Source organism: Mirounga angustirostris, unplaced genomic scaffold (assembly GCF_029215605.1).
Source record: "Mirounga angustirostris isolate CCGP_5_RB_7025 unplaced genomic scaffold, mMirAng1.0.hap1 SCAF_11, whole genome shotgun sequence".
NCBI lineage: Eukaryota > Metazoa > Chordata > Mammalia > Carnivora > Phocidae > Mirounga > Mirounga angustirostris.
In genome coordinates this window covers 44,211,199-44,224,356 of record NW_026991719.1, presented here as the reverse complement: position 1 = coordinate 44,224,356, position 13,158 = coordinate 44,211,199, and the positions used below count along the sequence as shown (strand labels likewise).

General features: G+C 47.1%; 1 protein-coding gene across 1 annotated transcript in view; it reads right to left on the bottom strand.

Annotated features, from left to right (window-relative positions):
* Positions 1-1,283: 1,283 nt before the first annotated feature.
* LOC123841770 (EZH inhibitory protein-like) overlaps positions 1,284-13,158 on the bottom strand; it is a 25,915-nt gene continuing 14,040 nt past the window's right edge. Inside the window, exons 3-4 of the mRNA XM_064573580.1 lie at positions 9,585-9,709; positions 1,284-5,632 (exon numbers count right to left, since the gene is read on the bottom strand). Coding sequence (XP_064429650.1) covers positions 3,088-5,367 — 2,280 coding nt within the window. The 5' untranslated portion in view covers positions 5,368-5,632; positions 9,585-9,709 and the 3' untranslated portion in view covers positions 1,284-3,087. The remainder of the gene's footprint in view (positions 5,633-9,584; positions 9,710-13,158) is intronic.

The window sequence follows — 13,158 nt, the reverse complement described above, 5'->3', positions numbered from 1 at the left end:
AAGTCTCCAGAAGATCTTTCTGATATTTCCTGATTCCTCATTATAATGGAAACCTGAGGGAAAAGCTCAGCCCAGCTGTGAGTAATGCAGGACCCTGAGATGAGTCTCACTTCTTCCCAGTTCAGTTTCTGGGAGGAACACTTAGACACAGGGACACAAGGGGAAGCTACATCTTTCCGTGATACTACAGAAGGCACAGAAATTCCCAAGAAGAGACCTGTAATTTTGCTGTTTTCTGAATGCGCTGCTCTTGATTCCATGAGGATTAACCTTCCCTGCACAATAAATTATAACCTCTTGCTATGATCATTTTCACATGTGCCTTCGAGTTAATTTTGCTGAGCCAGTTTTGCACCTTCCATACAAAGTTTGAGTGGTTAGACTATTTTTACACAATACAAAAAAAACTTTCCTCATAACAAACAGCAGATCAATGTGTTGAAACCAACACCTTTACACTTGGCAAAGACAAAGAGAACAGTAGTACTCTTTGCAGGTGCAGATCAGTTATACCTTGCAAAAGTTTATAAGCAAAGAGCTGTGACAGTCTACAACTCTGTTTTTCCTTTATATGTGTTCTTTTACACAATTTCCTCACCTGTAAAATGGGCACAAAATGAACACCTGCTTACTAATGTTCTACCGACTGAGTAGGTCTAAACCATACAACAGTACTTAGCACACCTAAGCATAATTTTTACATGTTATCCTATCTGCATGCCATGTAATGCATAAAGGCAACTTGCAGTTGATATTTAATTTGTATACTGGGACCCACAAAATAGAGGCTACCCCAGTGGCCTGGTATCACAAATCTAAACCTAAGCCTGCGCTTATGGGAAACACCTGTCGAGGAATCACAACTCCTCCAACTCAGTTCTAGCTAGCTTACCTTATCCTAGACAATAGGACCCGCTCCTTTTTTTTTTTTTTTTTAAGTGGGCTCTATGAAGCCCAACACAGGGCTTGAACTCAGGATCCTGAGATAGACCTGAGTAAGGTGAGATCAAGAGCAAGATGCTTGGGGCACCTGGGTAGCTCAGTTGGTTAAACGTCTGCCTTCGGCTCAGGTCATGATCCCAGGGTCCTAGGATCGAGTCCCGCAAGGTGCTCCCTGCTCAGCAGGGACCCTGCTTCTCCCCCTCCCATTCCCGCTCTCTCCCCCTCTATCTCTGTCAAATATTTAAAACAAAGTCGGATGCTTAACTGACTAAGCCACCCAGGTGCCCTGGACCTACTAATCTTATGAGGAAATCCCTTACCTCCTAGCCAATCATGCTCTGCTTTCATATTGCCTGTTCTAACACTATAAAACCTGCTTTAGCTCAAAAACCCTCAGGATGAGTGTTCTATTGCTTGTGAGGTACTGTACTCACCCAACCTATGGATTGTTTTCCCTTGAATAAAGGACATCAAACTCATTACTAAATTTAGTTTTGTCATTTGAGTCAAGTGTTAACACTAGCCTTATTTCCATGACTTTCTAAATAAACTGTAAATTACATGTGTGACTAGCATTGTATTTCTAATGAACAGCTCTCATGACTGAAGTTTGAGATGCCTGTTAAGACACCTCAAGTGAAGTCAACAGACAGTTGGATATATGTGGCTGGTATACAAAGATGGTAACAGATACACAAATTTGGGATTCACAAGCTTAAGGTGATATTTAAAGACATGAGACTATATAGGATCCCCTACAAAGTCAAATGTGTACAAAAAAATGACACCAAAACTTACCTTCTGGGACAGACCTTGTGGGAAATACGGGAAAGGAGGGAGAGAGGGTTCCTTTTATTTTGGTTTATATGTATTTTACACTCCATTCATTTTAATGTGATATCCTACCATGCTTCCAAAACTTAACATTTTGAAAGCAGTTGAGTCCCATCACAGTAGTCATAGGGTCAAGGTGGAAAACAGAATATAGAAGACCACATCATCGGTTACTCAGAGAATCAGATATACATCCAGTTCATAGTGTGGTGTATGTCCATCTAGTTCTCTTCAAGTATGTCTACACACACACACACGTTCAAATACCTGCTCACAAACTAGGTAACAATTATTTTTTATAATAGAATTATCATTAACACAATGTTCACCCAACATTCTACTATTCCCATATCAGTCATTAACATTAAATCACCAACTAAGTCCACCCCCTCCCCGACCCACCTTCAGGAGCCCCAGTTCCCAACACACAATGAATTTCTTCCTCTAGAAAGGAAGAACTGCTCCCCCTTCCTGTTCATGACTCTTGATTTCAGCAGTGCCTTCTATCCTCCTCCTACATACCTGACCATGCACTGCCTCTTTCCTGACCCAGAATATCGCCACCACCTGTCCATTTCTCTAGCCAACTTGGGTTAAATTGCCCATTCTTTTTTTTTTTTTTTTAAGTTTTCATTCAAATTACAGTTAGTTAACATACCGTGTAATACTAGTTTCAGGTGGACAATTTAGTGATTCAACAGTTACATACAACACCCACAGTTCATCACAACAACTACACTTCTTAATCCCCATCAAGGTGCTCCCTAGTCTTACCCCAGTACTAATACTTATGCTATAAGCATATACATTACCTAGTGAAAACGTCTTGGACAGACCCCCACTTCAGAGTTTGGCAAAATGACTCACAGAATATTTTACTCCACTTATCATTCAAAAGAAAAGCTACTATACTGATTACATTTTTCTAATTCTTCAACTGTAACACAAAATTAAAAACCTTTGTACCTCGATCAAAACCCACAGTACATTAGAAAATAAAACACAATGAAGTCAACATTTTAATTTTATTCATCAAAAATTCATTGTATAAGTGGCAACCCTGGAAAAGGGGAATCTCAACTCAGGGGCAAAGGCAGGCCAGCCCTTTTGAGGGAGAAGGGGCCCTGGAATCAAGGGCCAACAGCAGGTTAAGTGTTGGGTGGTGGAGCCTTGGGGAGAGGAAGTTTCAAAACTCAGGACCTTGGTTGCTGGCTCACAAAACTTGGAAACCTCACAGGTAACTGCGGGGCAGGCAGCCCATTTAGGACAGTGGGTGGATGCGGGTTCCTTTACTGGGTCTTATGAGGAGGGTCACAGCATAGGAGGTGTAGGTGGGGACGGTGTGCTCCCTATTTCAGCCTGCTCTCCTGGAGAGACAGGGCTCAGGGCATCAAGTGCTGGCAGCAAGGCACGCCTAATGCTATCAGGGCTAGGGGTGGAGATGGAGCCCAGACCACAAAACCCACGGGAGTACGAACAGGAGGTAAGGACAGAACACCCAGCAGAGGAGGGGCAGGGGTTCAGGCCAGGAGACCCAGGGGATGAGAAGAAGCCCTCACTATATCGCCTAGGGAAGAGAGAATAGAACGCGCCAAGAGAGGATGGTGAGGAACTCGCGTGGATGGCAGGACCAGGCTGGGAGGCAAAGCACAGGACCTCAGGATCAGGTGAATTTGAGCCGCTCCGGGAGACCAGCCTTCTTAAGGCGAACCCAGGGGGAGAAGGGCTCTGGGCGGCCAGCCCTGGCGGAGGAGGGAGGCTGCGAACTGCTGATCTTTGCTGGATAACATGGCTCCGGAGGACAGGGCCCAGCGTGGAGGCGTGGCTCCCGAGAACAGGGCCTGGACTGGCTGCGAGGCTGCTGCGGAGAGCAGGGCCTGGAGGGGAGGCGCGGAGGGCAAGGTTTGGCCCAGTAGCGCGGTAGTGGAGAACAAGGCCTCGACAGCATGCACCGTTGCAGCGAACAGGAGCTGGGTGGGAGGCAAGACTGCGCGGCGCGGCGGGGCGGCGGAGGGCCCGGCCAGGCCTAGTTGTGCGGTTACGAAGAGCAGGACCTGGTGGGGTGGTAGGACGGCTGCGGCGGCGTGCAGGGCCTCGTGCGGATGCACGGCTGCGAAGTGCAGGGCCCGACCGGGACGCCGGGCTCCGGAGAGCAGGGCCCGACCCGGACGCCGGGCTCCGGAGAGCAGGGCCCGACCCGGACGCCGGGCTCCGGAGAGCAGGGCCCGACCGGGACGCCGGGCTCCGGAGAGCAGGGCCCGACCCGGACGCCGGGCTCCGGAGAGCAGGGCCCGACCCGGACGCCGGGCTCCGGAGAGCAGGGCCCGACCCGGACGCCGGGCTCCGGAGAGCAGGGCCCGACCCGGACGCCGGGCTCCGGAGAGCAGGGCCCGACCCGGACGCCGGGCTCCGGAGAGCAGGGCCCGACCCGGACGCCGGGCTCCGGAGAGCAGGGCCCGACCCGGACGCCGGGCTCCGGAGAGCAGGGCCCGACCCGGACGCCGGGCTCCGGAGAGCAGGGCCCGGCGGAGCGGTGTAGCTTCCGTGGGCCGGGCGTGGCCCGGCTGCTTGCCTGCGGAGAGGGCGTGGCGGGGTGGTGTAGGTAGAAGGGGCTGGGCCTGGCGGAGCGGTGGAGCTTCGCAGGGCAGGGCCTGGCTGGGACGCGCGGCAGCTGAGGCGACGGCGGCGGCGGCGACGAACAGGGCCTCGTTCAGGTGCATGGCGGCGGCGGCGGCGAGCAGGGCCTGGCTCGGGTGCATGGCGGCGGCGGCGGCAAGCAGAGCCTGGCTCAGATTCACGGCTGAGATCATCAATGCCTGGCGGGGTGGCGCGGTCGTGGACGGCAGGGCCTGGCCTGGCCGCTTGACTGCGGAGGGCTGGGCCTGGTGCCCGGGCCTGACTTCGGAGGGCAGGGCCTGGCTGGGATGCGTGACCCGACGGAGAAGCCCGAGAACGGCGGCGGCCGCTGGGCTGAGAGCCCGGAGAAGATGGCGGCAAGGGCACGGGGCACGGAGCTGTAGGAAGCGCAGGAAACAGACAGCGCCGCTCTGGAGGCTTCTGAGCCTGGGCAGCCTCCTCGCGGCCGGGCTGCTTCCTCCCACGGCCCCTCCCCGGGCTCGCGGTCAGGGTCGGAGGCCCGCTGGCCTGGCCAACTCCCCTCACGGCTTGCACCATGGCGGCCACGCCGCCCGCGTGTGAGGCCTGGAGACCCAGCCCCGCCCCGGGCACCACACATCTCAGCTCGGGCACCACACATCTCAGCTTGGCGTGGGGACTGCGGCCGCCCTGGAGGTCAGCACGCTCCCTCTCCTGCACACAGCCCGTGGAGGGCAGCTCCGGGCCCTCGCCATTGACCGAAATGGCGCCGACGGCAGCCAGGGCGGAAGCAGAGGAACCTGCCGTACCGCTCTGTGGGGCGCCACCACCCGATGGGGAAAGGCCGCTCGAGACCGAGGGGACCACGGCACTGGGATCGGGGTTGCCGGCCCCACGGGCGTCGCCGGGGGCAGGGGCGACCTCGTTCTTCGGCCCTTCGGGCACCTCACCCTGCTCTTGCTTCTGCGCCTTCTGGTCGGACGACGGAGTGTCCATAACGCCAGATTCTCTCTCAGAGACGCGAGAGCGTGGCTACAGACGCCGTCTGGGTAGAGCTCAGGAAGAAGGAGTGAGGAGAATGGGCGTGTCCTGGTCGGATCTTCACCTCTGATTGGTCGGGTGGTTGTCACGTGACTCTCGTCTTAAAGGGAGCGAGCCAACCTGGCTCCGTCTGGCGCCAAACCAAACCGTGTGCTTCGCCATTCTAGGGGCCGCTGCTGCCCGGGCCACGATGTGAATTTCCGATCCATACTTGGACCCCCTAAGAGAGAGAGAGAGAGAGAGAGAGAGAGAGAGAGTGTGTGTGTGTGTGTGTGTGTGTGTGTGTGTGTGTTTCGAGGGCGTGGGCAGCGATGGTGTCTGTATAAACAGTTTGAGTCACCCCAAATCAGTTTAGTTTGTCAGCACCACTCTGTTGGTGAAACTTTCAAGCAGTGGCTTGAAAGAAATACCACACTGACCAAGAGGAGATACCGCTGAGCTGGGCATCCCTCCTGGAATCCCGTCAGGACGCAGGGCCCACGTGTGACTCCAGAAGAGACTGTCCCAGAACTCCTCTAGTGGGCTGTAGGGTTGGAGAACGGCGTGAAGGCAACAAAAGGGATGGGGCCCACACTGCCTGGGCTCGGGATGTTCAGCACTGCTGCCACGCACCCAGAGGCGGATTTAGAATTTTCCAGTAGGATGCTTCTCCTTGCCTTGCCCCCTGAACACAGAGTGGGGTTGCCTGGGATTAAGGATGATACTGTCCTTAAATATGCATCAACATTTGTATGGGCTGCATAGTAATCCACTGATGAATGTACATTCATTTGTGTGACCTACTCTCTAGTTTCTGTTAATACAAATATGCTGTGATGCACAGGCTTGAAGTCTAATATTTAGACCAGATTTTTAGTCATTATTACAGAAGGGCTGCCATTTCAGTACCCAAAACAGACAGCCAGCACCTAAATTCTGACACACCTGTAAGGCAAGTTACACATAGTTTATTTTATGAAATGGGATCACTTATCCATAGATATTGTTTGGTCACCTGCTTTTTTGGGTCCAGAAAACTCTCTCTCCATGTCAAGAAGTAAATTTCCACAAGGCCATTTTTAAGTACAAAATATTCCATTTATACCAGAAGCTTACATCTTCAAACATTCCAATATCAACCAACTTTTCACCCTCTATAACACATCACTGCGAAGCACATGCTTCTTACTAAAAATCGTTCATATCCTCAATTGTGTCCTTGCTATGGATAGACTCCCAGATGAAGAAATTCTTGGCACAGGCCATGCACATTTGTAACTCTTTGATTAAAATATTAGCAAGATGTTCTCCTGAAAGTCACCGTTATGACAATTTCAGCTGAATGGAATGGGAGGCTTACTGGACCGGAGGAGCAACTGGAGCGAAACACAACGCGGAGTAGAATGGAATGGCATCTGGAGTGTTAAATAATATGGAAGGGAAAATGGATTTGAAATGGAATGCAGAATGGGATGAAGTGGAGACTAACTGCAGTGGGAATTGGAATGAAATGGGGGATGGAATACAGACTTAAACAGGATATGGAATGGAAAATTGAACAGGATGGAAATTGAATAGAATATAATGGGAAAATGGAATGGAAAGGAGGATGGAAATAAATATCTGATGGCGTGTGGAATAAAAAAAATATATAAGTAACGTTACATGAGAAGAAGAATGGAGTGGAATATACAGTGAAGTAAAATATTAAAGAAAATGGGAGGAAACCGATGGAATAGAATTTGCAAGGTCATGAAATCAATGGACTATGAAATTTGCACTTTAGATTTAAAAGTACCAGGATGGAATAGCAACAAATGGAATGAAACTTGGAATGAAATACAGAATACAAAGTTATGAAGGGTGGAATAGACAATGAATATAAATAAAATGGAATGAAATATGGAAAGTGAAATACTGATGAAATAGAGGATGTGCTTAAATGAAGAGAATGTGTTCTCATCTACTGCTCCATAACTTAGTGTCATGGAACAATGACCATTTGATCATGCTCAGGCATCCTGTAGAGCTAGAATTCAGACAGGGCAGACGGCAGATGGCTCATCTCTGCTCTACGATGTCGTCTGAGGCCTCAGCTGGGAAAACGTGAATGTCTGTGAGATCATGAGTGAGGGACGGCAATCAGGACTCTTAGATTTTGGCCATAGTATCTGGGTGGATGGTGGTGCCACTTCCTGGAATTGGGAAGACTTACAGACTGGGGACACAGTGGGAATCCAGTGATTCTCAATTCCCGAAAAAAAAAAAAAATCTGCAAGAGTAGGGTTTTTTGTTTGTTTATTATTTGTCAGAGAGAGAGGGAGAGAGAGCACAAGCAGGGGGAGTGGCCAACAGAGGGAGAAGCAGACTCCCTGCTGAGCAAGGAGCCTGATGCAAGACTCAATCCCAGGACCCGGGGATCACGACCTGAGCCGAAGGCAGACGCTTAACTGACTGAGCCACCCAGGCGTCCCTGGGAGAGTAAGTTTTGTTTGCCTCATACTTTATATTCTAAATGTTCTCAACGAGCATAGATTACTCTTGCATTCAGAAAAATACAGATATTTGCATTATGGAAAGCAACTAATTTTTCGTGTTTAATTATGATTTAAGCTGTTGTAAGAAACCAGGCTCTCTCATATGTTACCGGGTTGGGGTTCTACATTCAAAGCACCCTGCCAGATGGAAATTTGACAAGACATATATAAACATGAAATCTATTTGATGTTACAATTCCTCTTCTAGGCATTGATTCTGAAGAAATATACATATATATATATTTTTTAATGTTTTATTTATTCATGAGAGTCAGAGAGAGAGAAAGAGAGAGAGAGGCAGTGGCAGAGGGAGAAGCAGGCTCCCCACAGAGCAGGGAGCTCAATGCGGGACTCGATCCCAGGACCCTGGGATCGTGACCTGAGCCAAAGGCAGAGGCTTAACCATCTGAGCCACCCAGGCGCCCCAGAAATATACATATATTAAACCACAGTGTTATTTGATCGGAAGTGATTATTTTGGTGTCATTTGTTTAAAAAAAAAAATTGAAACCACTGAAATTTCTGGCAGGATACTGGATGGTCCACAGAATAAACTTATGTAGAGTTTATGGGATGTTTCTGAAGAACTTTTAATGCTATTGGAAAATGGCTATGTTACACAAATAAAAATTATATACTGAATATATGTATACTATCTATACATATACCTAGAATTCGATGTATATATTAAAATCTCATTTACTATCTATCTGTACATATACCTAGAATTCGGTGTACATTAAAATCTCATTTACTAATCTATCTACCTATCTATCTATCTATACATATACCTAGAATTCGGTGTATATTAAAATCTCATTTACTATCTATCTATCTATCTATCTATCTATCTATCTATCTATCTATCTATCTATCTATCTATACATATACCTAGAATTCGATGTATATTAAAATCTCATTTACTATCTATCTATCTATACATATACCTAGAATTCGGTGTATATTAAAATCTCATTTATTATGGAGTAATGGTGCTCATCCAGCAGCATGGTGCCTGCTCCAGGGGGCACTTGACAATGTTGGGAGACATTTTTGTTTGTGACAACTTGGGGAAAGGGGAGATGCTACTGCCATCCAGTGGATCAAAACTAGGGATGCTGCTTAAAAAATCCCTGAATGCACAAGCTAGCCTCTTACAACAATTATCTGGTCCAAATGTCAGTAGTGTCCAGGTTGACAAACCCTGTGGTGGGGTATTTAGATAATTTGGAAAAGTTTAAAACAAAATTTAAATCACAGTCAATCCTGTCAGTGATCAGTAAATATTGTTCAAAGTTTGGTATGTGTAGGTGTTAAATTTTCTGTGATAACTTTGTATTTTATAATCACCAGAAGGGTATGTATGAAGTAGACTACTTCATCTTAATTGTTCCTTCACAATACACAAAACGGTTTTCAAATATTAACCATATTAATCTTTGCTTAAGAAATGATGTACCTTAAGAACTGTAATTTCAGCTCATTTATGGGGAGGAACATTCCACCAGTATCAATCCATCATCATCAATCTCCTGATTTTTACCTTTCTGATCAAAGGTTTCATTTCCAAGTATTTACATGTTTGGTTAAAATAAAGAGAAACCGTGGCCCACAATGCAACGTATCTGATTATACCGGACAGTGTGGTTGACTAACCAGGTCATAGTAATCTCATTACCCTTCCAGTGACTGGTTTAGGAATGGGCATTCTCCCGTCGATACTCCCCCATATCAATGAGATGCACGTCTGCTTGGAGTCTTTGGGATAAGTTTTCTCAGCGCTTAAAGAAATAAAAGAGACACAACAGATGGTTTACATTAAAAATCTCAAAAAGTATATGTATCTGATATTATAATTAATAAATGATTTAGCATGGTTGCTGGATACATGGTCAATTTTACAAAATACAATTGGATTTCTATATACTGGCATTAGAATTATAAGGAGAAAAAAATTTTAAATGCCATCTATTACAGCATCAGAAGAGAACAAACACCTAGGAACAAATCTAACAAAGGAGTCCCAAGACCTCTGCCCACAGATAGCACTTCCGAGAGAAATTAAAGACAGCCTACATAAATCAGACATATGTCATGTTTATGTATTGGAAGACAACAGTATGAAAGTGAATGGAAGAGAGAATTCTTGTGAAACTGATCTATGGATTCAATGCATTCCCAATCAAATTCCCAGCAGTTTGTTTTTTTTTTTCTTTTGAAAACGGGAATTGTCAAGCTGCTTCTAAATTATATACGGGTAACAAAGATCCAAGAACAGCCAAAGCCATCTAAAACAAAAACCAAGACTTTTCAGGACTTTCACAGCCAGATAGCAAGACCAGCTCTGACGCCATAATTAAGATAGTGTGGTATGAGCACAAGAAAAGACAAACGGCCAAAAGACACAAAGAGAAGGGTCCACGAATAGACTCGCACAAGCACAGTCACCACATTTACAACAATTGTGCCACTTAGAGTGCTCTGGGGAAAGGATGGTCTTTTAAATAAGTGAAGCTAGACTAACTGGATATCCATCCACTTGGGGAAAAAAATAACTTTGGCCCCTAACTTATGCCGTACACAAAAATTAATTCCAGAAGTTAAAGCTTATTGAAAATAACGTTATGAACAAATATTTATGACCTTGGGATTGGCAAAGAGAGTGGGAACAGCGCACAGAAAGCACTAATGAGAAAGGGAAACAACATTGGTAATTTGGACTTCATCTAAATAAGGACTCCCGTTCATCAAAAGACACATTTAGAGAGTGAAAAGATAAACCTTGGAATGGGGGAAAGGTTTTGCAACATGTATATTTCATGGACATCTCACGTACAGGATATAATACCTCCTAAAATCAAGAAGGAAAAAAAAAGACAATGCAATGAAAAACTGGCACAATATTTGAACAGGACCTTCACAAAACAGGACATCCAACTAACTAACCGATGAGCAAACAAAAAGCTACTCAACCCCAGTCACCAGGGATATGTACATTAAAATCCCAGTGAGCTGGGGCGCCTGGGTGGCACAGTCTGTTAAGCCTCGGACTCTTGGTTTTGGCTCAGGTCGAGATCTCAGGGTTGTGAGATCGAGCCCCAAGCACTGGGCTCCGTGCTCAGCACAGGGTCTGCTTAAGACTCTCTCTCTCTCCCCTCCCTCTCCCTCTGCCCCTCCCCCCTCTTCGCACGTGCTCTCTAAATAAGTAAATAAATAATAAATAAATAGATGAACAATCTTAAAAAAAAATAATAAAATCCCTGACGAAACATCTATCGGAATAGCCAAGACAACTAACAATATCAAGATTAGGTGAGGATATGGAGGAACTCTCTAATGCTGGTGCAAGTGTAAGTTGGTACCACCTCTTTGGAAAACTGGCACTATCTATCAAAGCTGAACATGTACATCCTCTATAACCCAGGAATGCCATCTGTGTTAATGATCTATTCCTGCATAACAAAGTACCATAAATTCAACTACTTAAAAACAATGTCTGTTTATTAGCTCACAGTTCTGTAGGTCAGAAGTCCATGTGTGACATGCCTTTGTTCTCTGCTCAGTGTATCACAGGGTGAAATCAAGTGTTGGGCAGACTGTGTTTCTTTGTGGAGGCTCTGAGGAGAAGTCCACTGCCAAGCTCATTTGGGTTATTGGCAGAATTCAGTCCTACTCTCAGCTCCTACAGGCTGCCCGCAGTTCCCTGCCACATGGACCCCTCCAGACACCCTCTCATGCTTGAGTCTCTCAGGAGGGGCCCCCCCTTTTAAGGGCTCACCTGATTAAGGCTGGCCCACCCAGGATGACCTCCTTATTTGAAGGTCTACTAACTTGGGACCTTAATACAGCTGCAAAATCTCTTTTCCCACGTAATGTAACATAATCATCACAGGAGTGATATCTGACCATATTCATGGGCTCCTCTTACACTGAACCGGAGGGGACCGTACAAGGTTGAGGGTCACTTGGAGTCCTCCTAGAGTTTTGCCTACCGCAGTATGCCCTCTGGCCCCCAGTGATCCAGCGATCCAGTCTGTCCCACATACAAAGTTCATTCACTCCATCCCACAGTCTCCCAAATTTCTCATGGTATTATGGCAACAGCTCAAGTCCAAGAGCTCATCAAAACTGCACAGCTCAAAGTCCAGAATCTCATCATCCTAGTCATCCAAATCAGGCATGGGTGAGGTTTCCTGGGTATAATCCATGCAGTACAACTCCTGGGGCACAATCCCTCTCCAGCTGAGGACTGGTGACACTAAAGTGACAGACAAGCTATCTTCCCCAACACACAACACACAATGGGCATGAGATAACAGCTAGAACACTCCGGTTTGAAAAGAGGGGCGGGGACAGGAAGGCAGAAAGGAGTTAGAGTCCCAAAGCAGTTTGGAAATCCAGCTGGGAGAACAACAGCCAGAATTCTTTGATAAAGTTTCAAAGCCTAGAATAATCCTTGGTTTTTAAATTCCAGATCGGCACTAACACTCTGCTCAAGGCAATCTAGGTTTTTCTATTATGCTATCCAAATTCCGCTACCTCCAACCTCTCCCTTAGCCATATAGCCAAGTTTGTCATTTATATTTTCTTCTTTCCACATAACCGCAGGCAACAATCTTGTTAAACTTTCTGCCACTACGTAGCAGGCATCCCCCTTCTTCCAGTTTCCATAACGTGTCCCTTGCTTCCTTCTGAGCCCTCACCAGCGATGTCCTTAAAGTTCAGATTTCTACTAACAGTCTGCCCGAGGCAATCAGGGCTTTTCCTAAGGCCACTTAGGCTTTCTCTAGCGTGCACCTCAAATTTCCTCCAGCCCTCGCCCACTACCCAGTGCCAAAGCCAGGCCTACATCTTTAGCTGTTTGCAGTGGCGGCACCCCACATTCAGGTACCAAAATCTGTATTAGCTTCCTATTGGTGTGGAATAAATGACCACGCTCCTGACAGCCTAAAACAATCCCCATTTATTAGCTCACAGTTGTGCAGGTCAGAAGTCTGTGCCCAGTGTGACTGGCTTCCCTGCTCCGGATCTCACAGGGTGAGAGGGCAGTGGACTTGCTGTGCCCCTTTCTGGAGGCTTTCGGGAAGAGTCCCTTCCAAACACATCCATGTTGTTGGCCGAATTCAGTTCCAGGCTGCTGGAGGACTGAGGCCCCTTTCTCTCACTGGCTGTCAGCCAGGGACAGCACTCCTCTCCTAGAGGCTGCCTTCAGTTCCTCACCATGTGGCCC